This window comes from Papio anubis, chromosome 7 (genome assembly GCF_008728515.1).
Source record: "Papio anubis isolate 15944 chromosome 7, Panubis1.0, whole genome shotgun sequence".
In the NCBI taxonomy this organism is placed as follows: domain Eukaryota; kingdom Metazoa; phylum Chordata; class Mammalia; order Primates; family Cercopithecidae; genus Papio; species Papio anubis.
Genome location: NC_044982.1, coordinates 108,625,432 through 108,647,607, shown reverse-complemented (window position 1 = coordinate 108,647,607; position 22,176 = coordinate 108,625,432). Strand labels below are relative to the sequence as shown.

The 22,176-nt window shown below is 46.2% G+C and overlaps 1 protein-coding gene across 6 annotated transcripts in view; it reads left to right on the top strand.

Annotated features, from left to right (window-relative positions):
• ARNT2 (aryl hydrocarbon receptor nuclear translocator 2) overlaps positions 1-22,176 on the top strand; it is a 202,018-nt gene that overhangs the window by 51,801 nt on the left and 128,041 nt on the right. For all 6 annotated transcript variants that reach the window (XM_031668435.1, XM_017960858.3, XM_017960857.3 and 3 more), the window contains exons 3-5: positions 3,085-3,132; positions 16,245-16,458; positions 21,045-21,258. In XM_031668435.1, coding sequence (XP_031524295.1) covers positions 3,085-3,132; positions 16,245-16,458; positions 21,045-21,258 — 476 coding nt within the window. The remainder of the gene's footprint in view (positions 1-3,084; positions 3,133-16,244; positions 16,459-21,044; positions 21,259-22,176) is intronic.

Here is a 22,176-nt window from a genome sequence, read left to right as displayed (position 1 = left end):
AATGCCTATCATGGCTTTTCATCGAGGCAGGCATTCAGGCTCATTGACAGAAAAGTACAGTAAAATGCATTTTCAGCCCCCTTCTTGAAGACTCTTCTATCATCCATTCACTGTGCTGAATTAAGGTGAGTACAATAGGACTTAAAAGTCATATTTTGATTTCTCTCCTTTATTATCCAGATGCTGCTGTATAATAGAGACACATAAAAGATATAAAACAAGATTTACTTAGACTTATAGCAAAGAACTAGGCATAGCTTATGGTAGTCCTATGTAAAGTAGGGAATCTGAGACAGTGATAGGGGTCCAAAGCAACAGCATCTTGGCAGGTGTGGCTCTAAAAGATCCTTTGTGTCCTCCAGGGTTGCCTTGTTTTCCATGTTGCTGATGAGCCAGTGAGATTGTTTTTGGGTGGATTGAGTCATCCTGAGTATTTAAACATTTGTGTCCTGATTCATCTCCTGGTTCGCCCCTGAATTACTAGAGCTGATGGCTGTACACATGCACAGGTGGGAGGCACAGGATCTTGGCCCCTAATTTTCCCAGACAAATGCTGGTTCCCAAGTTCCCAGAGGACTTCAGAAGACTCTGGGTTTGGAGCAAGGCCATCTCTTTCTCATACCCTCTGCTTGATTGAGCCACAGCTGACCTGGCCAACATGGGATTGTTTACCACGGGGCTCACTTCCTTATCTGTCTGGTCCCACAAAGGGCTGGGTAAAGAACAGAACTCTTTGCGAAAACAAAGGTGACCAACCATTGTGCTGTGTCCAGGACTTTTCCAGTTTTAGCATTGAAGTCCTAGATCCCAGGTATCTTCATTCCTATACTGAGAAAATCAGGATGGTTGGTCACCCTAAACACCCCAAAGATCATGCAGGCTGAGGACAGAGGGCTGGCTTATAAATTGCATTTTGCAGGAGTACTGACAATCATACTCATACCAACTTGAGCTAAAAGGAATTTTAAAGATAACTGTATGTCCCATACCCACCTGTGGTTTCATTAAATGCTTGCATGAGTTCTTTGGAATGTTGAAACTGCTATTTCTTTTTCTTAACGCTGAAATGTTTTTGACAGCACGCATGGGGTTGTTAAATAACCTTCATGTGGACGGCAAAATCGCTCTTCCCCACAGTGAACACTAGGTGGCAGCATAGTTCTGCGACTCTGCAGAACACCGGGTGAATTTGATTACAGCATTTTTGGTGGTTACCTTCCCGATGTAATTTTCCGGGAAAGGTGGGGTGATGGCTAAGTAATTATGCAGAATATTGATAGCTTTGATCCATTTAGAAAGTCTTGCATTCAGCTCCCACTTGTCCACAACATCGGCAACTCTACAGCTGCTGCCTGGTGCCTGGTTTCCCAAACTACCTTGCAGAATTGTGTGTTTGTCTCTCTTAGTGGTGTCTGTAAGGCCCTTTAACTGTACTTGTTTTTTTCTTATCACTTTTCTACCCCATCTCCTGTTCTTTGTGTGCATAGGTATTTCTTTTATCATTACTGTCATCTTTTCCAATCATGTAACTCCTTTTGTTCTTGTACTGTTAGTATAACCCTTATGTCCGAGAACCAGAGATTCCAAATTAACAGGGGATCCTATCAGTCATTCCAAACAAAATAAGGCCAAGATTAGGACTTCAGCTACGCTGTATATAAAACAAAACAAAAACAAAAGATACTGATTTTAAGAAGAAAATACTTCTCTGCCTTACCTAATTCCAGTCCCTAAGTCCCTCAAGTTGCCCCAAATCCCCTAGAGACAAGGATTTGTCTTGCTGGGAGCTTCTTGGGTGTGCCCGTGCAAGGATGGCTCGCCCTGTGTAATCTGGCCATTTCCTGGTAACCTGGGTGTCCTGTGCCTTCTCCAAGTCACTCATTAGCCACTGAAGCCCTGCCCTTAGAGCCTGCGGGTATGGGTCACCCTTACTGGGAGGCCAGCAGCTCTAGAATCTGTAGCAGTGGTCATTTAATACACAGTTCATTCTGATACTGAACTGTTTAGGCAAGGAATATCTCAATCCAGGCTGCTAGGCAGACTGGCCTTCCTTCTGCTTGAATTCCATGGGAACTATGCCTCATCCAGTCCACCAGGACTACAAAGAACAAGATGGGGAATGCAGTGGCTCTGAGACTTTCTCTTCAAGGAGCTGCACTAACCCTGGATGTCCAGGAGAGCTCAGACATCTGTATCATTTTTCATTTTGTTTTCCCAAGGACTCTGGGTACACTTGACACCAGTTAAGTACCCCCTCTGCCCTAACATATTCAAGAATCATGTGAATTACCGTTAGAGAGACATGATTTTTTGAGAAGAGTTTAAGATATTAGTTCAACAAATATTTATCGAGTCTTTTTGTCTTATGTTTACACTGAGAGGCCCAGTAAAAGGTGAGTCTGAATAATTACTTGGTGAGTTTCCATAGGCACAGCCTATTTGAATAGCTTGGGCCCCAAACAGCCATTTTCCCCTCAACAGCCATGTTTTTGGTCCTGAATTTAATAGGGCAAGGTCTTAAATGTCCTTTTCACTTTGACTCATCAAGACCAGCCACATTTTTAAGCAGTACAACTAGTAGTATGTTCTCTTTCACTTGTGATCTCTTCACCCTGACAACTTCTGTTTTCAAAATCCCATGAGCCTTTTCAGGCTGTTAGTATACCGTAAGACAAAGTAAGAAAACAGTCTTAATGTGGAATAGATGATGCAGAGTGGAGCAGGTATTCCCAAAGATGGTGAGAGACAAGGAAGATACACCTTTCCATCGTAGCCAGAGCAATCCATTGGCTGCTAAGAGTTCTGAGAAGGGAATGGCATATAGAGTTCTGGAGGGACAAGTTGATACTTGAATATTCCCAGCCATAGAATTAATGTTGCTTAGACTGAAGACCTTTCATTTTGCCTCCTCTTGTCTTGAACATGTTTGATGACTGTGTAGAGATATTGCTTGTAGCACTGCCAAAGGTTGGGACCAATGGATAGCAGTCCTAGTGAATAAAGCTCCTTTTGTTCCAGCAGCTCCTGTTACCAGTTAAAATGTTCTCCGATAATCAGTGCTCACTTGTGATCTTGACTTTTCAGAATGGACTTCGATGATGAAGATGGTGAAGGTCCCAGTAAATTTTCAAGGTAAGTTTATTTTATTTTCCTTAGACTTAAAGAAGCCAATAGCCAGCAATCGCCTTAGTGAAAGATACAAGAATGTAACGTCTTTTGTCACTGAAAAAGCCATTGCCTATAGTTTGACCATCTTCCTAGTCCCTCACTCTGTGGCAGTATTTGGCCCAGTGGCAGCTAGCTATAGATGATCAAAAGGTAAGTAACCAGTTATTAACTCTGTTTGCTTTATAAGCAACGAATGTCAATTTTAAGGATTCCTTTTAAAAGACAATAAGGCTTTTTAAAAAGTATTTTTAAAAGCCTTTTAAAAAGTCCTATGACTTTTAGACCAGGCGTGGTGGCTCACGCCTGTAATCCCAGCACTTCGGGAGGCTGAGGCAGGTGGATCACATGGTCAGGAGATGGAGACCATCCTGGCTAACATGGTGAGACCCCGTCTCTACTAAAAATACAAAAAATTAGCCGGGCATGGTGGCGGGCCCCAGTAGTCCCAGCTACTCGGGAGGCTGAGGCAGGAGAATGGCTTGAACCCAGGAGGCGGAGCTTGTAGTGAGCCAAGATTGCGCCACTGCACTCCAGCCTGGGCAACAGAGCGAGACTCCATCTCAAAAAAAAAAAAAAAAAAAAAGTCCTATTTTAAAAAAAGGAATCTATTACAATTATTTTCATTGCTTATAAAGCAAACAGAGGAATTCATTCTTGCTGAATAGCCCTAGAGTTCAAGTTTAGAAAAAACTGTCAAGATAAGTCTTCTGTTGCTACCATGGAAAATAAGAAGAGATATGAGAAACCAGGGCAGCTGTATTCTGGATGTAGGATAGAAAACTGGGTTTTCAGTTCTTAAGAACTGTGTTGCCCTCTGGCCATGTGACAGCATCTTTATCTGGGCTCTGCGGGGCCATCCTGAGTGCGGACCACCTCATGGAGAGTTTACTGGATCACGAATGTCCATGGGGTTATATACATTACATACACGAAGGATAAGGCAGGCCCAATCCCATGACTCTTTTTTTTTTCCCATCTTGTTTAAGATATGGTAGGAAGTTTGGCAATGTTGACAGGAGGGCACAAATCATTCCATCATTCTTAGCAAAATTCACATCTGTACCCACTTGCCTAAGGATGGGCCTGCCTTGACATTCCTCCCCACTAGCCAAGCCTCCAAGCCTTCCTATTTCTTGGTCATTGATGGACTTGAAAACTTGCCATGGGTGATGGTTACTTTTCTTCTGTGTCCATGGTCCTTAGTTTGGGCTGATAGCCTCAGTTGTTTTGGAGGAACCACGTGCGTATTGAGTCCTGGGCCCCCTGAGTTGCCCTAGTTTTCTCCCCTCATGGTGGCCGTTTTTGGGGATGATTCCTTTTACAAACTGCATTGCGATTGTGAGTTCAGCACACTTTTCCACCCGTTCAAGAGGGACATGCATCTCATTACTTCCCACAGATTCCCAGAGTCTCCAAGTCCATAGTAAACTCTCATCATGCCATACACTTTCCTCCCCAAAATCTTTTCCTTCCATCTTTCAGCTTCTGCTTTGCTTGAAACAGTAGAGAGGAGTTGGAGAACATTTTGGTCACTAATGACCTTGGAGTTTCTAATCAAAACAGGACATGAGTTTCAATAACAAAAGCATACGTTGTTTTCCCGTGGTGCAGACAGAATGGCAGCTTGGACATCCACCCATTTCTTGGGATACATTTTAATAGCAGGGTGTGCTTTCTTGCTGAAATGGAACGAAGGGCACATACCTCCCTGCCCCAGTTTGCTCTCACTGTACACAGCCTCCCTCTATGAGGAAACAATGACTTTGATTCCTCCATGTCAAAATTCCCCTTGAGATAACATTCCATAGCATGCTAACCTCAGGAAATAATGATTCCTGGGGCCTCAAAACATAAAGAGGAAGAGAGATGAGGAGTGACGTTTGTTTGACATTGAAAAGATCAGTGTCCGTGATGAAATAATAGTGCAGGAGTACAAAAAGCTCTTGTATTAGGCCCAATCAGTAAGAAACAGAAACTCTACACTCTGGGTAACAATCTCGTGAGCCTGTCTGTGAGTTCGTTTTTATACAGTCAAGGTTCAAACCCAGGCATGTATGAACCATATCGCTTCCCCTGTGAAAAATAAGGAAGATAGGATGTGTTTCCAGCATGTGCTGTTACTAATAGGAATGAGTTTGTAAGACCCCAGAGGCCATTTTATTATGTCACATAGGCTTAGCTGCTGGGCCCTCAGTGAATGGGCCCGTGGATGCATCTGAGCTGCTCAGCACTAGGAGAGATGACTGAGTCCACCCTCATCCCTCCACTTTGCTGTGATTGTGGCTGCTGTCCAGGGGAGGAGTGGAGAATCTGCTTCCAATTGGCATGGAACACCCCAGTGCCTCTCCTGTTGACTTTTTCTCTTCTTACAATCACACAACAGAAGCCCCTTCATGTGAGGCCCTGGAAGAGATAGAGGCTGCCTTGTGAGCCAGTGCCCACCGTAGTTTGCTGACTCAGAATCTAGACAGGGTGCTGTGCCATGGTTTCTGTCTCTTGATGTATGTGTGCAATCAGCTTTTCCAGCTTTTCGCAAGGGGGCTTCCAAGTTTAAAAGTCCTGCCTATCATGAGACGTCATGTCTCAGTTTTTAATTTGGGAAGTATGGTCACAGTCACAAAGGAGCGCAGTTACAGGAATTTGGTGTGGTTCCTACTTTAGCATAGCCAGGCGCGTCACAGCAGGCCTTAGATGCAACAAAGTAGTAGATGTGAAGCTGCCACTGCTGTGTGACCTCAGGTGCACACACACACAAGCACGCACATGCGTACGCCCATACGTGCACATGCATTCCAGGATCCCGCCTGCCAGTGCCAGAAATGGTCTCAGGCCCACTTCACCACATCCCAAGGCCTCAGCTCTTTCTCACACATGGAATTCATGCCGTTCTGGGAGCTGTGATATGCAGAACGTGGCTCTGCCTACATTCGAAGTTTCCTTTCCCCCACATAAAGTCACGGGGACCTGGGGGACAGAAGCCAGACTACAGTGGGCTGAGGACTGATTGGAAGATGAAGACATGAAGATATGTGAGAACAACTCTTTGAGCAGTTTGGATGTAGATCAAAAAGGAAGGAGTTCCGGGAGGGGTACTTTTTAAGGATGGGAAGACAGTGAGTGCATCCATGTGAGGAGGGGAAAGAATGGGATAGCCAGAGATTTGGAAGGCTCAGGAGTGAGGCTGGGGAGAGATGGGTTCAGAGGACGAGGAGAGAGACCCAAGCCCACAGAAGGGAGTACTCATGCTCCAAGGCAGAAGGAAGGAGCTGCGGGTGAGGCCAAGTGTGAGGCTGTGGGTGTATCAGAAGTGGAGGTGTTAATTCTCGTGGCTTCCATTGTCTTGATTAGGTAGGAAATGGAGCTGTGTGCCACAGGTGGGAAGAGGTTTGCTATTGTGTGGCAGAGCGAAGTTTGGGGTGGCCCTGGGTTGAATTCACAGGAAGGAGGCTAACCGAAGACAGAGATGTAAAAACTTTAGACCCCATTTGAGATTGTGTACCACCAATGTGAAGTGGCGTCATTGTGTATAAGTGCAGTTTCCCTCCAGCAATACCCAGCGGAGTGGATACAGGTGATGCAGGCTTTTCTCAGACTTAGGGATGAGAATTAGGGCAGGTGCCATGGAAGGACAGGAGTCGAGGTGGTTAAGGTATCGATGAGAGGGTGGTTGAAGAGGCCAAGCTGTGGGTCCAATGGCAGAGGGAGTGAAGGGCAGCTGGGAGTCCGGAAGAGTGAGAAGAGAATGAAGGATGCCAGGGATGGGAAGTAGCAATGCAGTCCAAGAATAGTTCTAATTTTGTGGGAGTTTGAGAGGGCTGGAAAAGTAGGAAGTTGTGGTCAAATAGTGAGAAGCCACCACCATGGGAGAGGCTGGCTGAGGTCTGGTAGAGGAGGCGGAGGTCAGTCCTGGGGGCAGAGGCGTGGGGAGACAGATGGGTAGGTGTGCATCACCCCCTGCAGAGGCTGTCGTTGGGGGTGGTCTAGGGGCAGGGGCTGACTGTGTGGGTGGGCAGTGGTGATGATGATGAAGAGCCTAGAAGGTGGCAGAGATGGATGGCACGAGTTTCAGAGAAGGCCTTTCTGCCAAGGAGGTGAAAAGGAGTGAAGTCGCAGAGCCAGCCTTTCTTCCTGGGCTCAGCTGAGAAAGCAGCCTCCGCTGGGAGCACTTGGCTCGACCTCACTCTTGGAATTCCAGTTATCAAGTCACTGATCCTAACAGCAGGTAGTGATGAACCCTGTGTCTTTGGAAAAATGCTGATTACACTCCAGAAAGTGTTTCTCCAAAGATGATCCTCCTGGGCAGCTGGTAGTGGTGCCGCACCCTCCTATAGTGAGGTCAGCACCAGTCCCTCCTGGTTCCTGTGCCTGTGTGGATGGTCTTGGTGTGCCTGGGAGGCAGACACCAGTCCCGCCCAGCATGTCCTGCAACCTTACACTCAAGCAGAGGCCAAAAGCCTTTTCATCACTCTGAGTGGTTCGGGGGCATCTTCGTACTTTAACGGCCCCTTAGATTAACATTTTCTAGGGAGTCCCAGGATACCTTCTCGTACCTGCAGCTGGGGTCAGCTGCCACCAGTACGTGGAGGCATCTTAAATATTGTTTCACAAGGGGCACTGTAACATCCCAGAGCTGCCATCTGTAGGGTCAAAATTATACACCTGCTCATCAAGTGCCTTACGTGTGTGAATGTATGCATAATGTTTCATTAAAACAAAGAGAGGAAACAGTCCTAACTGTCTTTTTATGTTACATTTACAACTTGGGGACAAACAAGTATGCACTCCTCAAACTTTAGTTCTTGTCACTGTGTATTATCTGTGTATTTTTGCTCCCTTCAGACTCATTCTGCACCCTTTCTCAAAAGACCCTAAAGACCTTCCAAGGAGTTCTCGTATCTGTTACTGAGGATTCAGCTCCAGTGCTTGGAGCCTCCTAAGAGCTTGGACTCAAAATCCCTTATCGATGGGCTTCCTGGCCTCTCTTTAACCTTTTTAGAAATGGTTGTAAGTGACCCCGTTGGCTGTTCTTTGGTGAGATTGTAGCACTCGATTGCACCAGTACAAACTTATGCCTTATATTTTGTAGAGTTAGACAGTGAACCTCTAAAAGTAAAGATATTCGTCCAGAAAAGCTTCTGCGGAATTGACCTTTTGTTTCTCATCACGCCCCTTTTGGTACATCCCTTTTGGTTTTGTGTGGTATTTAAGCTTGTAGGCACTTTCCCCGCTGGCTTTACAGGTTGTGGTGATGTTTTAGTTTTAATCATTCCTGCTTTGTGAGTAGGTATCATGACCAAAGCTCTGTTGATAAGGAAAATATGCAAGGTAGGCGTGTCCTGCAGAGATCTTTCCTGGCAGAAAGAAAAGAAAACTGTGGGTTTCCAAAATTCTTAGTCTGAGCATCTTAGCCTAGAGAGTGGGTTACTCTGTTTCCAAGTGAGAAGATGCCTAAAGTATTTCCAAGGCAGAGAGGGTGACCAGGCAGCAGCAAGGAGTGCCCCTTTTTTCATCTGACCTGATCTTATCAGTCACCGTGTGTGGGACACACTGGATGGGCATGTGAGGTCCTTGTAAAGCAGGAAGAGATTCAGCCAAGCCTTTCAGATGTTGCAGAGCAAACCCCAAGATGAGCCCTTCCAAACTTCCCATGCCTCCTCCCTGCCTCTACAGTCTCAGTTCGTATGAACCAGACAAGAGTTGCAGATAAGCTGAGTAGAACCTGGTACAGTGTTGCCTATGAGCAACTAAAGTCCATGTTGCTTCAGTGGGTTAGGGTTACGGTTCGCGTTAGGGTTAGGGTTAGGGTTAGGGTTAGCACACACTGGAATGAAAGATTTTGTAGGAGGGGGTGGCTTTCTAACACCGTGCTAATATGGATGGCTGAGTAAGTTTTGCTCTTGTTGCCCGAGCTGGAGTGCAATGGTGCGGTCTCGGCTTACTGAAATCTCTGCCTCCTGGGTTCAAGCAATGCTCCTGCCTCAGACTCCCAAGTAGCTGGGATTAAAGGTGTGCACCACCATGCCCAGCTAATTTTTTGTATTTTTAGTAGAGACAGGGTTTCACCATGTTGGCCAGGCTGGCCAACCTCAGGTGATTTGCCTGCCTCGGCCTCCCAAAGTGCTGGGATTATAGGTATGAGGCACTGTGCCCAGCCAGCGTGATTTCTTCATACAATACGTTTGGCTCTCATATGATGGACCTGCACCTTGATGTATTTCTTACCATTTTTAGCTAAGCTACCCCCTTCAGTTTTCTGCTAGAGAGATTAACCTTGATTTGAAATGATAGTGCCTGAATAACACTAGAGGTTTTTGGAGAGAGAGGAGGAAATCAATTCTGGGATCTTAAGTAGTCCTGAGCTGTGTCTGTTTGGAAGCTGCTAGGCATATTCTTCTCCCATGAAGCTTTAAATATATTTGCTCCACAGTCTCTCCAGGCATTCTAGCTCTGAACTAGGACCAGTTAGTACTCTACTGGGTAGAGGTGGTGAGAAAGGCAGCAGGTGACTGGCAGGCCTGGTCCCAGTCCTGGTAAGTCAGTTTGACCCTTGGAGCCTCAGCTTCCTCCTCTGTAGGTAAAGGAGGTATTTCCTGATTGGCGGGTGGGGGGTGGGTTGCAAGGATCGATTGCAGTCAGTGCTGAGAGAGTGCTTGGGAAGCCATAAGTTGCTATAGAAACATGTAAGATGTGTGTCTCACTGGGAACAGGGATTGTCAGAGGTGCTGGGCCTGGGCCCCTGCTTGGGAGGATCTGGGCTTCTCAGACTCTTCCCTATGTTTTGTGTGAGTCTTGTTATTCAGCCTGGACCCATACAGGTATCTTTTTTTTTTTTTTTTTTTTTTTTTTTTTTTTTTGAGACAGAGTCTCGCTTAGTCGCCCAGGCTGGAGTGCAGTGGCGCGATCTCGGCTCACTGCAAGCTCCGCCTCCCGGGTTCACGCCATTCTCCTGCCTCAGCCTCCCGAGTAGCTGGGACTACAGGCGCCCGCCGCCTCGCCCGGCTAATTTTTTGCATTTTTAGTAGAGACGGGGTTTCACCATGTTAGCCAGGATGGTCTCGATCTCCTGACCTCGTGATCCGCCCGCCTCGGCCTCCCAAAGTGCTGGGATTACAGGCGTGAGCCACCGCGCCCGGCCCATACAGGTATCTTGTAGTTGCCTTGCAGAAACCTGGGCCTTGGATGGCTTCTGGGGAGCAGGATGCCTACCTCCTTCTCAAGGAGAGAACAACCCTCTGCCCTTTCTGGAGCAGCCTCAGAAGCTGGGAAAACTGCCCTACTGAATATGCCTCAGTGGGCCCTCTCTGCAGGTATCTGACCAACCTCCATGGGGCTTCCTGAAGTGGCTTTCCTCTGGCCTTCATGGCTCTTACAATGCCCTGCAGCGCTGCCCAGGAGCGACGGGCCATGAAGGATATTCCTGGAAAGACACAGCCTTCCTTCCCGAGTGTCAGCGAGGTGGGGCAGAGCCAGCCTGTGCCTAATACTGCACCAGAGGCTGCTGACAGTTGAACAGGACTTGTGTGTAGACCCCCACGCAGCCACTCTTGGTCTGATGACTCCCCTGGGCTATCTCTGAAGGCCAGGTGGTATGACCTATGCAAAGGGTCTCTTCCTACAGTTCTGACTCCACCCTGGCTGGTCAAATCTCAGGGAGAAATCCCTAGCAGGGGGAGAAGGGGATTGATGCTTCCTTTGCTTGAGAAGTGCTGAAGCCATTTACTGGAATTGCAGGCAGAAAGCCTTGTTTGTTCAGTAACTTGAGCCATGCACAGTTTGGTGAACTGTCCAAGAGCAGAGGTTATCACTGTTTGCTGGGTGAATTCTGAAAAGGAAAAAACTCCTGCTGACCAGTCTTCCAGTTCTGGGGTAATCTGGGGAAATGAGCACAAATTCTGCCCTGAGTGAGGCCTGTTTCCAAGCCCAGTGGCTTTGAGAGTGGCAGCTGCTTGGTGATGCTTCTCCAGGTTGGGGAGAAGCTTTATGTTTATTCTCAGCAGGTCTGTGGTTGGGACCGCTGTGGCCTGGAGAGGGGTATGGACCTCAGGAGGTAGAAATGGAAGCTGAGGCATCGTGGAGAAATGTGGTCCTGGTGCCATCTGTAGCAGGGCTGCTCTACAGACATTCCACATGTGACCCATGTAGCTCTGAAGCTGGCAGTGAGTTGTGATCAGTCATATTATTTCAAGTGCTGACTTCTCAAATTTGGACCATGGCAGTGTAGGTGGCCTGGCTAGAGCTAGAGTTGGTCATATCTCTCAGAGTATCTTGCATTGGCTCACCTGCTGCCTTGAGGTGCCCACACCTGATCAACCTGACATGAGCAAAGAAAGGCTGCAGAAGCACTTAGGTTTACGTTGTGGCTCCTCTCAGCCAGGCCCTGTGCGGGGCCTTTCAGTGTCCCATTGAGAGGTGACAACATGCTAACAGCCCTTGCCCTCGGCGCCTCCTTGGCCTCGGCATCCACTCTGGCGGCGCTTGAGAAAGCTCCAAAAGCAAGCCCTGGGCCCTGAACAAAATTTGGAGGCATTATTAAACCTGGCAACCTTAGTTTTCTATAATAGGGACCAAGAGGAACAGGCCCAAAAGGAAAAGTGAGATCAGAGAAAGGCCGCAGCCTTAGTCATGGCCCTCAGACAAACAAACCTTGGTGGTTTAGAGAGGACAGAAAAAGGAGCAGGCCAATCACCCAGTAGGCTTTGTTATCAGTGTGGTTTACTAGGACACTTTAAAAAAGACTGTCCAATGAGAAACAAGCTGCCCTCTCGTCCATGTCCACTATGCCGAAGCCGAGGAGGCGCCAAGAGCGAGGGCTGCTAGCATGCTGTCACCTCTCACCAGGTCCTAGGGTTCCTGAGTATTTCCCTAGGACTTTTTCACAGGGAGCTCTCCCCATCACACACTCTCAGCATCCTCTTCTGACCTTTTAGTGTACAAGGGAACCGCACAGGGATTGTGTCTGTACCTGCTCACTCTCTGTTGCCCCTGCTTGTCTGTGGGCTCTCTGTCCTGTCCTGCACCCATCGCCAATACCCAGCGCTGTAACTTCCAGACTCGAAGTATGCTCCAAGTGTACCATGTCTGCAGTGATCAGGGAGTTCCCAGCATGGGGCTGTCTCATTCAGTCTGCTTGCTCTAGGTCTAAGGTTCCCTTCCCATAGGAGACAGGAGACTCAGTTGCTGTCAACAGTTAAAGGATGCTCTTTATTGAGATCTTGTAAAATTCTCCTTTTGTGTACTTTAATTAAGATGGGTACTTCACTGTTCAGATTAAACTTAGGAGGTCCCCATTAGGAGCAGAGTTGGAAAAGAAACACAAGTCAGTGTGCAGTTAGTTGAACCTCTTCTTTCTGTGCCTTGATTTCCATAGCTGTGCTCCTAGAGCCAAGCTCTGGGTCCTCTTAGCACAGCAGAGGTGTCTTTGAAGCTGACAGCTCTACCTGTGTCCCCAGCTGTCAATTCTCTGGAGTCCTAGTCCTGCTTCCCTGTACATAGGAGTTAATTTCTTTAATGATGCTATCAGTCCCAAGCAAGCATGTGGGGCACATGCAAGTCACAGATACCAGGTTCACAGGCTCACTCCTACAGCTCCTCCAGGCAGACCCCAAATTGTCCCCTCACTCTGGGGAGGAGATGGCCTTGCCCCAGCAAACATGGTCTTGGAGATACGTCCTTCTGTATTCACAAGATGGCATCATCCCGCCTGCCTTGATGAAGGCTTCAAAATGAAACTGTACATATATATGTGTATGTCACTTATCAAATCTTGTTGCTAAGTAATTGGCAGCTGTCAGTCATTTTGACATTCTGCTGGTAACTCAGTATTATTTCATAAAATATAAAGTGCTTGGAGCATTTTCTGGACTAGGCAATGAATACAATCAGTTTTTAAGCCGTTGCACTAAGGCTATCTTCTTCACACACCTTATCTCGCAGATTGGGTTCACAGAGCACTGTGGTGAAATTGCTTTAGATCTCAGTTTAAGAATCACATGAATATTTTTTTGCCTGCAGAATATTTATAAAGCAAGATGGTCTGTGCCACTATGGGACAAGCTCTTTGGATAGTAGTATTAGAAGCAAGTGTGCGTCAGCCCTGCATTGAAGCAGTGGCCACAGTGACCAGCTGAAGGATTTGGAGACTCAGTGGAAGGGGCTTAAGGGAAGGCTCTGGTTTGTATTTTGAGAAACATCAGTCTGGCCACAACATGAAGACTAAACTGGAGGGTGAGGGTGGAGAAAAAGGCTGGGAAAAGGTGGTTGTTGACAAGGAGAAAAGTAGTGACAGCAAGCAGTCAGCATGGAGTGGAGAAGGTGGGAGAGAACCAGGAAACAGCTGCAAGAGCTTTGACACTGATGGAGTTTTGAGGGAAGGGAGCAATTCCCCGTGTGCTGAATGGAAGATAAGTAGGAATGGCTATTGCCTGGTGATATGGAGGGGTAGGGAGCAGCTGACACATGGTTGGAATAGAGGACGGGGCTGTGGGTGGCGCCTGATGAGGGAGATCCCAGAAGTCGGGCTGAAGAGTTGGAATGCAGACTCTAGGTGGTGTGAGTGTATGGGAGGAAAGCCTGTTCTCCAGGGTATCTGACGGGCGAGTGCGGGGCGCTGGGTGCAGCCCGGGGCCTGACTCATGCATTTACTACCATCGGCAGCCAGGGTGCTTCCCAGCATCTTCCAATGCCAGCAGCCCCAGCCAACTGTCTCTGTGTTCCACCAACCCCATCGGGCCTTGATGAAGTGTAGTCTGGCGAGGCGGGGGGCTCACCCTCCTCTGAGAGCTCCTCCAGACCTTTCTTGCTGCACTTGGTTGTCTCGTCACAAGCTCCTGACTAAGGAGTCAAATGCAGGAGATGCTGGTGAAGACCCAGTTCAGGGTGGGCTGCCACCACTCATTTACCTGCTTCAGAGTTTTGGAGAGAAGGAAAAGAATTCCTGTATCTCCTCCAGGGAAGGGTTCCTGAATGCAGTAAAGAACTCAACAATCCGTAACCAAATCCCCCTTTTTCATTGCTTTCTTTCTTTATGATTGCCCCACCCCAACCCATTCTTCTCTGGTTACCGCTATCTACCCCCCAGTCAACAAGCCCTGCTTGATTACGCAGGAGCCATTTCTCCTGGAGAGTATATGCCCCTCCCTACCAGAGTGGCTGTGCTCTGTGGACCAAGGGCATTTGTGCTGGGACTGGTGTTTCCACCATTCCAGTGGGTTGGCTGCAGAGTTATCCTTTGTGGGTGGGAGGAGAGCACCAGGCCTCAGGAATTTCCCTATTGGTCCCAGCCTCCATCTCCTCCTCCAGGGCCCATCTCTACCCTTCCATCTAGGCCTGCCTCCTCACCAGCCTCAAATGCTTCTTCCCAATTCCAGGCCTTTATTTGATCCTGCTGATCCCCTCCCCAAAGTAGACCTCCTCTACTTGCTGACAGGTTAGGCCCAGCTCTCTCCAGTTCCTCCTCCCTACCCCTTCCAGCACCCTCAGCTCCAGGATCACCATCTCCTCTTTGCTGTTGTTCTCTATTGTGGCTTTTTCTTTCCACCTGCCTTTTGAAGCATTTAATCATACTCTGCCTTTCATTTCCACTATGCAAGGTGTATGTTTTATCTTCATAGTTAACCCCCCACTGCTTGAGGACAGAGTTGGGCATTCTTTGTTTTCTCTACCATTCCTCTGCTCACGGGGTCTGGAAGGTGCACGGTGGATGGCTCAGGTCGCTCTGCAGTGACCTCTACTGCAGTCTCTCTTCCCCTTGGTCTGTGTGTTCAGAGGCCCTCAACACGTGCTACTTGGTGTCATCAGGGCTGACTGGCATGTCTGTTCCCCAGTCTGGGAGGCTGGGCTGTTAAGTTCATTAATACATGCAGTGTTTGGAGGCAGCCCTGCCTGAGTTGTTTTTTTCTTGCCCTTAGCGTCACTGTCATTCTTTGAACACCAGTGAAACCCTAAATCCTGCAGCAGACATGGGATATATGTTAAGATAATTCTTTTATCCCAAGTAACAGCTTTGTCTTAGAGTCGTTGAACTGGGTTGGCTGTGACTCCTTCAAGCCTAAAGGTAAAAAGCCTGGGTTGGAAACATTCTACCCTCCCTTCTGCTAGTTTTTTATCGTAACACACCACAGAGATTGCATTCAGTAATTCCTTGGCAATGTGTTTTTATTTTAAATTGGTTATTTATTGTTTCATAAGCCAGGGGTGTACCTGTTCTGTTACTATGCTGCAGAAAATGTGTTGGGCATAGAACAAAGGCTTATTCACAACTTTAAAGTAAATTTGTAGCATTATTGGTCATGCTTAGTGACACAAAGAATGGCAAGGCTATATAGTACTTCTTACTGCAAGATATAATATGTAAATATTATGTATAATATGTTTATTACATACTTATATTTATATATTACATATTTATATGTAATAAATATGAAAGATACAACATGTAAACCACATATTGAAGCAGACAGTAACCACATTTGTGTGTGTGCACGTGTGTATATCCATGTACAGATTCATGTATGCACCCGTTGGAGTGCAGTGGTGTGATCTCAGCTCACTTCAACCTCCACCTCCCAGGTTCAAGCAATTCTTATGCTTCAGCCTCTCAAGTAGCTGGGATTACAGGCATGCGCTACCACGCCCAGCTAATTTTTGTATTTTCAGTAGAGACGGGGTTTTACCACGTTGGTCAGGCTGGTCTCAAATTTCTGGCTTTAAATGATCTGCACACCTTGGCCTCCCAAAGTGCTGGGATTACAGGTGTGAGCCACCGTGCCCAGCCCTCATGTCTCAATTTTTTTGTGCTTACAAAAATACCTCAGGCATATGGGAGTAATTAGAAGATTTTGCTATATATTTAGAGATTGAGACTATAGATGTCTGTGCTTCCAACATATAGATGTAAGAGCTTGCTGAGGCCTCAAAAGGTCCGCTTTGCCCAATATTCATTCAAAGCACTCAACTGTTAGGTGTTAGCCCCTAGTTCCTGATGATTTGGTGTTAATGGTTTTATCCCACTAGATAGTAATCCCTAATCTGATACTTCTCTTTTTTCCCCCTCTCCTGATCTTGTGCTTTCTGGAAAGAGAGAATCATAGTGAAATTGAAAGGCGCAGACGGAACAAGATGACTCAGTACATCACGGAGCTCTCCGACATGGTCCCCACATGCAGCGCATTGGCTCGGAAGCCAGACAAGCTCACCATCCTCCGCATGGCCGTCTCGCACATGAAGTCCATGAGGGGTACAGGGAACAAGTCCACCGATGGCGCGTACAAGCCTTCCTTCCTCACAGAGCAGGTACCCTGGTCATCACATCACCATTGGAAAGGGGGGAGAATCCCAGCATCACCAAGATGAAATAAACTATGTGGGGAACCAGGGCTCAAGGTTGAGGAAGGAATGAAGCCAAGATGTTTTGTTTCCATTTTTCTCCAAGAAGCTGTGTTCAACAGAGGGTTTGTCTGATCTTTGGGTCTTCTGCTTTTATGTTTCCCATAACCTTAATGAGATGTCACTCAAAAAAATATATTGAGCATCTGAACATCGTGCTCAGCACACTGACACAGGAAGAAGTTAGTAAAAACACTGTGTGCTGGAATCGTGCTGATATAATCAGCCTATGAAAGTGATGGTATATGAAAAAAGCTCCGCATCCCTGATCATTAGAGAAGTGCAAATCAAAACCACTATGAGATACCATCTCACTCCAGTCAGAATGGCTATTACTAAAAAGTCAAAAAGTAACAGATGCTAGTGAGGTTGCAGAGAAAAGTGAACACTTACACACTGCTGGTGGGAGTGTAAACTAGCTCAGCCATTGTGGAAGGCAGTGTGGAGGTTCCTCAAAGAGCTAAAAACAGAAATATCATTCGACCCAGCAATCCTGTCACTGGGTTTATATACAAGGGAATATAAATCGTTCTACCTGAAGACATATGCATATGTATGTTCATTGCAGCACTATTCACAATAGCAAAGACATGGACTCAGCATAAATGTTCATCAGTGACAGACTGGATAAAGAAAATGTGGTACATATACACCATGGAATACTACACAGCCATAAAAAAGAATGAGATCAAGTCCTTTGCAGGAACATGAATGGAACTGGAGGCCACTATCCTTAGCAAACTAATGCAGGAACAGAAAACCAAATACTGCATGTTCCCACTTGTAAGTGGGGGCTGAATGATGGGAACACACAGACACAGAGAGGGGAACAACACACACTGGAGCCTCCTAGAGGGTGGAGGTTGGGAGGAGGAAGAGATCAGAAAAAATAACTAATGAGTACTGGGCTTAGGATCTGAATGATGAAATAATTTGTACAACAAATTCTCATGACATGAGTTTACTCCCTTGGCAGTATGTAACAAACGTGCATGTGTACCTCTGAACTTAAAATAAAAGTTAAAGGAAAAAGACAGTGATGGCAGCAGTAGTGATAATAGTGGCCGGGATCAGAGCACTTAGCTGGCCGGCATTTCTGGGCGCTGGTGTGAGTCATAGGTTTCTGTGAAATATCTCATTTACTACTTACTCTAGCCCTGTAAAGAAGCCATTGTTATTTAGCTCTGTTTTATTGATGAGGAAACTGAGGCTTAAAAAGAGTCAGCAGATTGCTCAGAGTTAATCCGCTGCTTAGTGGAGGAGCCAAGATTGGGTCCAGTGAAGACAGGCTGGTAGGACCCCAAAGCCATATTTTTAACACCTACACTAGTCTTTGACTAGTTGGCAAGAAGAAACACATAAAATGGCTAGTGAGGTCATATTTTATAAGTGGATTTACATGAGCCAGAGGCCTGAGTTCAGGGTCTTTGTATTTCCATGCGCTGCTCATAGGGCAGGTTGGCAAATACTCTAAGCTTCAGTGTGCTCATCCTGTGAAATGAACATAAAACTTTTTGCTTTCCTGTCTCTAAGAGCTTTTGCAGGATAAATAAGATGATGGATTTGAAAGCGCTTCATTGTATATAGCAGAATGGGGTGGGGGGTGTTGTGGGGGAGGTGAAATGATACAGTTGTCAGGGCATGCAGTTAGGAAATGCAAAAGTATGTAGAATATAGGGTCCTAAAAGTAATGGAGGATTTAACAAGACACAGCGTGTGGTCAAGCTGAAATAGAGTGGTAGAGTCCTGGTATTATCAAGAGGAACTTCTGAGGACAGAGACAGTATTGGCATAGAAAGGAGCCACAAAAAATACCTAGAAAGAGGGGAGCAGAAGAGATTTCACAAAAAGGAAACAGTGTACACAGAATCTCAGAGGCAGGAATGAAAAAGATTTTGTTGGGAGACAGAATGGTTTATTCTGTTAGAGCCGAGACTCAATTTATGTCATGGAAGTTAGGTTTAGATAAAGAACAAGGGAGGAGGAACTAACGTTTATTACTGTCTGTTCTGTGTTAGACACTTTAGCAAGGACTTCACCTATTTGATCCCTTTTTAAATCATCCCAGTGGTCATGGGAGCCCTCCCTTGGCAGATGTTAGGAAGGTCCAGCAGTGGTAATATCTGCCACCTGGAGGACACAAACTGTGCTGATCAGGGCAGGAGCTTCAAGCCTCATTTCCACCTCTGTAAAAATAAATGCAGTGATAACTCCCAGCTTGTATGGTTGTGGTGAGGAAGGCAACAAGCATAGACTGTTTAACATGGGCCTGAGGTATAATGAAGGGTGAATAGCTGGTAAGTAACAGACAGAAATTATTAAGCACTGTATAGCTGCTAGAGTCAGTTTTTTGTCTATATTTTTTTAATCCTCACCAAAAAACCTACAGGGTCAATGTTTGAAATAAATCTCATTATCTTTAAGTGACTGAGGATCATGAAAGTGGCGTGAAGAGAGAAGGCAGCTATGCAGGTCAGATGAGCCGTACCTTTGTCCTCTCTCAGCTGCTTGGATGGTGGTGATAATGGTTACATTTATGGAGCACCTACTGTATGCCAGGCCCTTACTAAGTCCTCACACACAGCATCTCATTTAACCTTGCAAGAGCTCACTGAAAAAAATTACTGAGGGCGTGAAGTAACATGCCCAAAGTTGCACAGCTAAGTGGGAGAGCCATAGATGATAGTCTTCTTCTACTCCAGAATACATGCTTTTAACCGTGACTGTTTGTTTTCTTGGAATGTAGAGGCTAGTTCTGGATTCAGGGCATAGGAACTTGGTAGTGATGGATGGTGTCCCAGGAAATAAACATTAGGGAGGAGGGTGGTAAAAGAGGGTCCATGATGCACGTGGGGCTTCATCCCATAAGACCTCTCCACAGTCTTTGCAAACTGGACAAAAATGTGAATACATGAGTAAAGTCATTCAGCCTCCACTTCCTCTCCTCCAGTGACAAAGAATTCTGTACTTCCCCAGACATCCTCTTCCGCTTTTAATTCTCTTACAGCTCTTTCTGTTGGGAAGATCATCCCAAAACCGAAAATAAAAATGCTGACTGAATTCCCTGAACTAACTAAGCATCTAGGTGACACAGAACAGCAGAAGTGCAAAGCAAGAGAAATGGGCAAAATAAACTTACCCTTAAAAAAATGTTTGTACCAACTGCTTCTGCCCTGGTTTCCCAGGCAGAGGATGTTAGAATTCCTCCCCAGCCAAGGGCTTAAACACATTTACAAAGCTCCCTGGGTTCTGCTCATCAGCACATCAATATTCTCTAGCCTCTGGGTCCTTGTACCCTGCTCAGGGACTGGGATTTGGGGCGCCAGACTCTCCACCTTTTGCCTCCACTCTGCTGGCTGACCATGTGCTTTACAGTGGGGTTTTCACATAAGATTACATTCAAACAAAGGATTGCCAGCAAAAACTGTTTGCCAGCTGCTGACCTAGAAGGATACCTTTGTCCTCTGGAGTCTGAACAGTACTTGAAGTGGTTGGAAGGGTGGCCATGGATTACAGTGTCTGGGGAAGACTTAGTGCCTGGCTCCTGCAGGCACAAAGCCCATTTCATTCAGTGGCAAAGGGCTCCTGAGCTTGATGTGAGAATAGCATGGGCAACTATGCGTGAGCTGCCTTCAGGCACTACAAAGAAAAGACATCTCGTTTTAACAAAGTTGATTTTGCCCCATCCACGTCCTTCTGAGGATAATATCAAGGCTTCCTGCTGCCCTTTCCTTGATCCCAAACAACTTCCTCCCTGCCTTCAATGACAGTCATGACCCCAGTGAATCAATGTGAGCCCAGGGTTCATGCTCCTAACCTCTTCTCACTGTAAAGTGATATGGATAATGTATTCCCTGCTGCCTCCCAGAGTTACTCTGAGAGTCTTTTGAGATGATGGTGATTGTTGTCAGTTCTGGAAATCTGACAGAAATGCAAATGTATAGCCAGTGCCAGCATTCAGCTCAGAAATACAGGAAGAGAAAAGGAACAAGAGTGTACTTTCAGCATGACAAGCTGTGGGTGGGGAGACACGTAGTCTCTGTTGTTCTCCCTTGTCACCTTCCCCTTCCCCTTCCCTTCCTTCTATCTAGCACCTTTTGTGCCAAGCACTATGTGTTGCGCCCTTCTGCGCCAATTACATGACTACAGTTTCAATATGTGGCGAAGCTGTTCATGCCTCTGGCAGCCCAGCACCTTCTGGTGATCATTCATTGCTCTCCCATCCCCCTAGGCTGGAAATTTTCTCTCTCCCCAACAAAGGACTAATAAAGACAGGGCTAATTGTATTTACAGTAGCTGTATCTTAGGGGTGGTGCAAGCTTTGTGCATTTTTCTAGCTTATTTTCCAGTAACAAAGCACTCGTTTCCCAAACTATTCGTGTACCAGAATAAATATGCAGATAAAGGAAATTGAAGATTGCTTTCCCAATAAGAAAGTTTAATCAGACTGTGTCTGCCAGTGTATTGTGCCAATCATAATCTTTTCTTTATAGGAACTGAAGCATCTCATCCTTGAAGCAGCTGATGGATTTCTGTTTGTGGTGGCTGCTGAGACAGGGCGAGTGATTTATGTGTCTGACTCCGTCACCCCTGTCCTGAACCAGCCCCAGTCAGAGTGGTTTGGGAGCACACTGTATGAACAGGTGCATCCTGATGACGTGGAGAAGCTGAGAGAGCAACTGTGCACCTCAGAAAACTCAATGACAGGTCAGTGGAGCTCCCTTTATGAGGCTGTTTGACTCTAGAGGAAATTCTTGGTCAGGCGCGGTGGCTCACGCCTGTAATCCCAGCACTTTGGGAGGCTGAGGAGGGTGGATCATGAGGTCAGGAGATCGAGACCATCCTGGCTAACACGGTGAAACCCCGTCTCTGCTAAAAATACAAAAAACAAAAAATTAGCCAGGCGTGGTGGCAGGCGCCTGTAGTCCCAGCTACTCTGGAGTCTGAGGCGGGAGAATGGCGTGAACCCAGGAGGCAGAGCTTGCAGTGAGCCGAGATTGCACCACTGCATTCCAGCCTGGGCAATAGAGTGAGACTCTGTCTCAAAATAAATAAATAAATAAAATAAAAAATAAAAAAACAGTAATCAGGCCAGGAAGCTGGAGGCCATAAAAAGCTGCTTAACGGTGAGGGAATATATTTGACTTGGCCTGTGTGATAGCTTCATTCATTCGATAACATTTAAAAATCCATTTTTAATACATCACCTTTTTCTGTATTTTACCTGCAATTAGTGTACATTACCACTAGAGGTTGTCGTTGATATATTAACCAGATCCCTATGCCCTGTTTGAAGTTTATGCAGTAAGCATGTGATTATCTGTGATCCTGACCATAGACATTCATTACCCAGGCCTTAGTTACCTGAAATCTAGTTCCTTATTGAAACGTTTAAATACAGTCAATTTTACTCATACATGTTTCTAAATATCACTGCAATATACACAATCATGCAATAAAAACTATAGGGCTTACAGAGAAAAAGTGGTTTAGAATCACAACACTCAATAATTTGTCAGATAAAAGCAAAAATAAAAACCTATTATAAATGGTAGCACACCTTTAACATTAAGTGGTTAAGAAATGTATACATCTTACCATACATATGGCAGTCGAGTTTGAAAA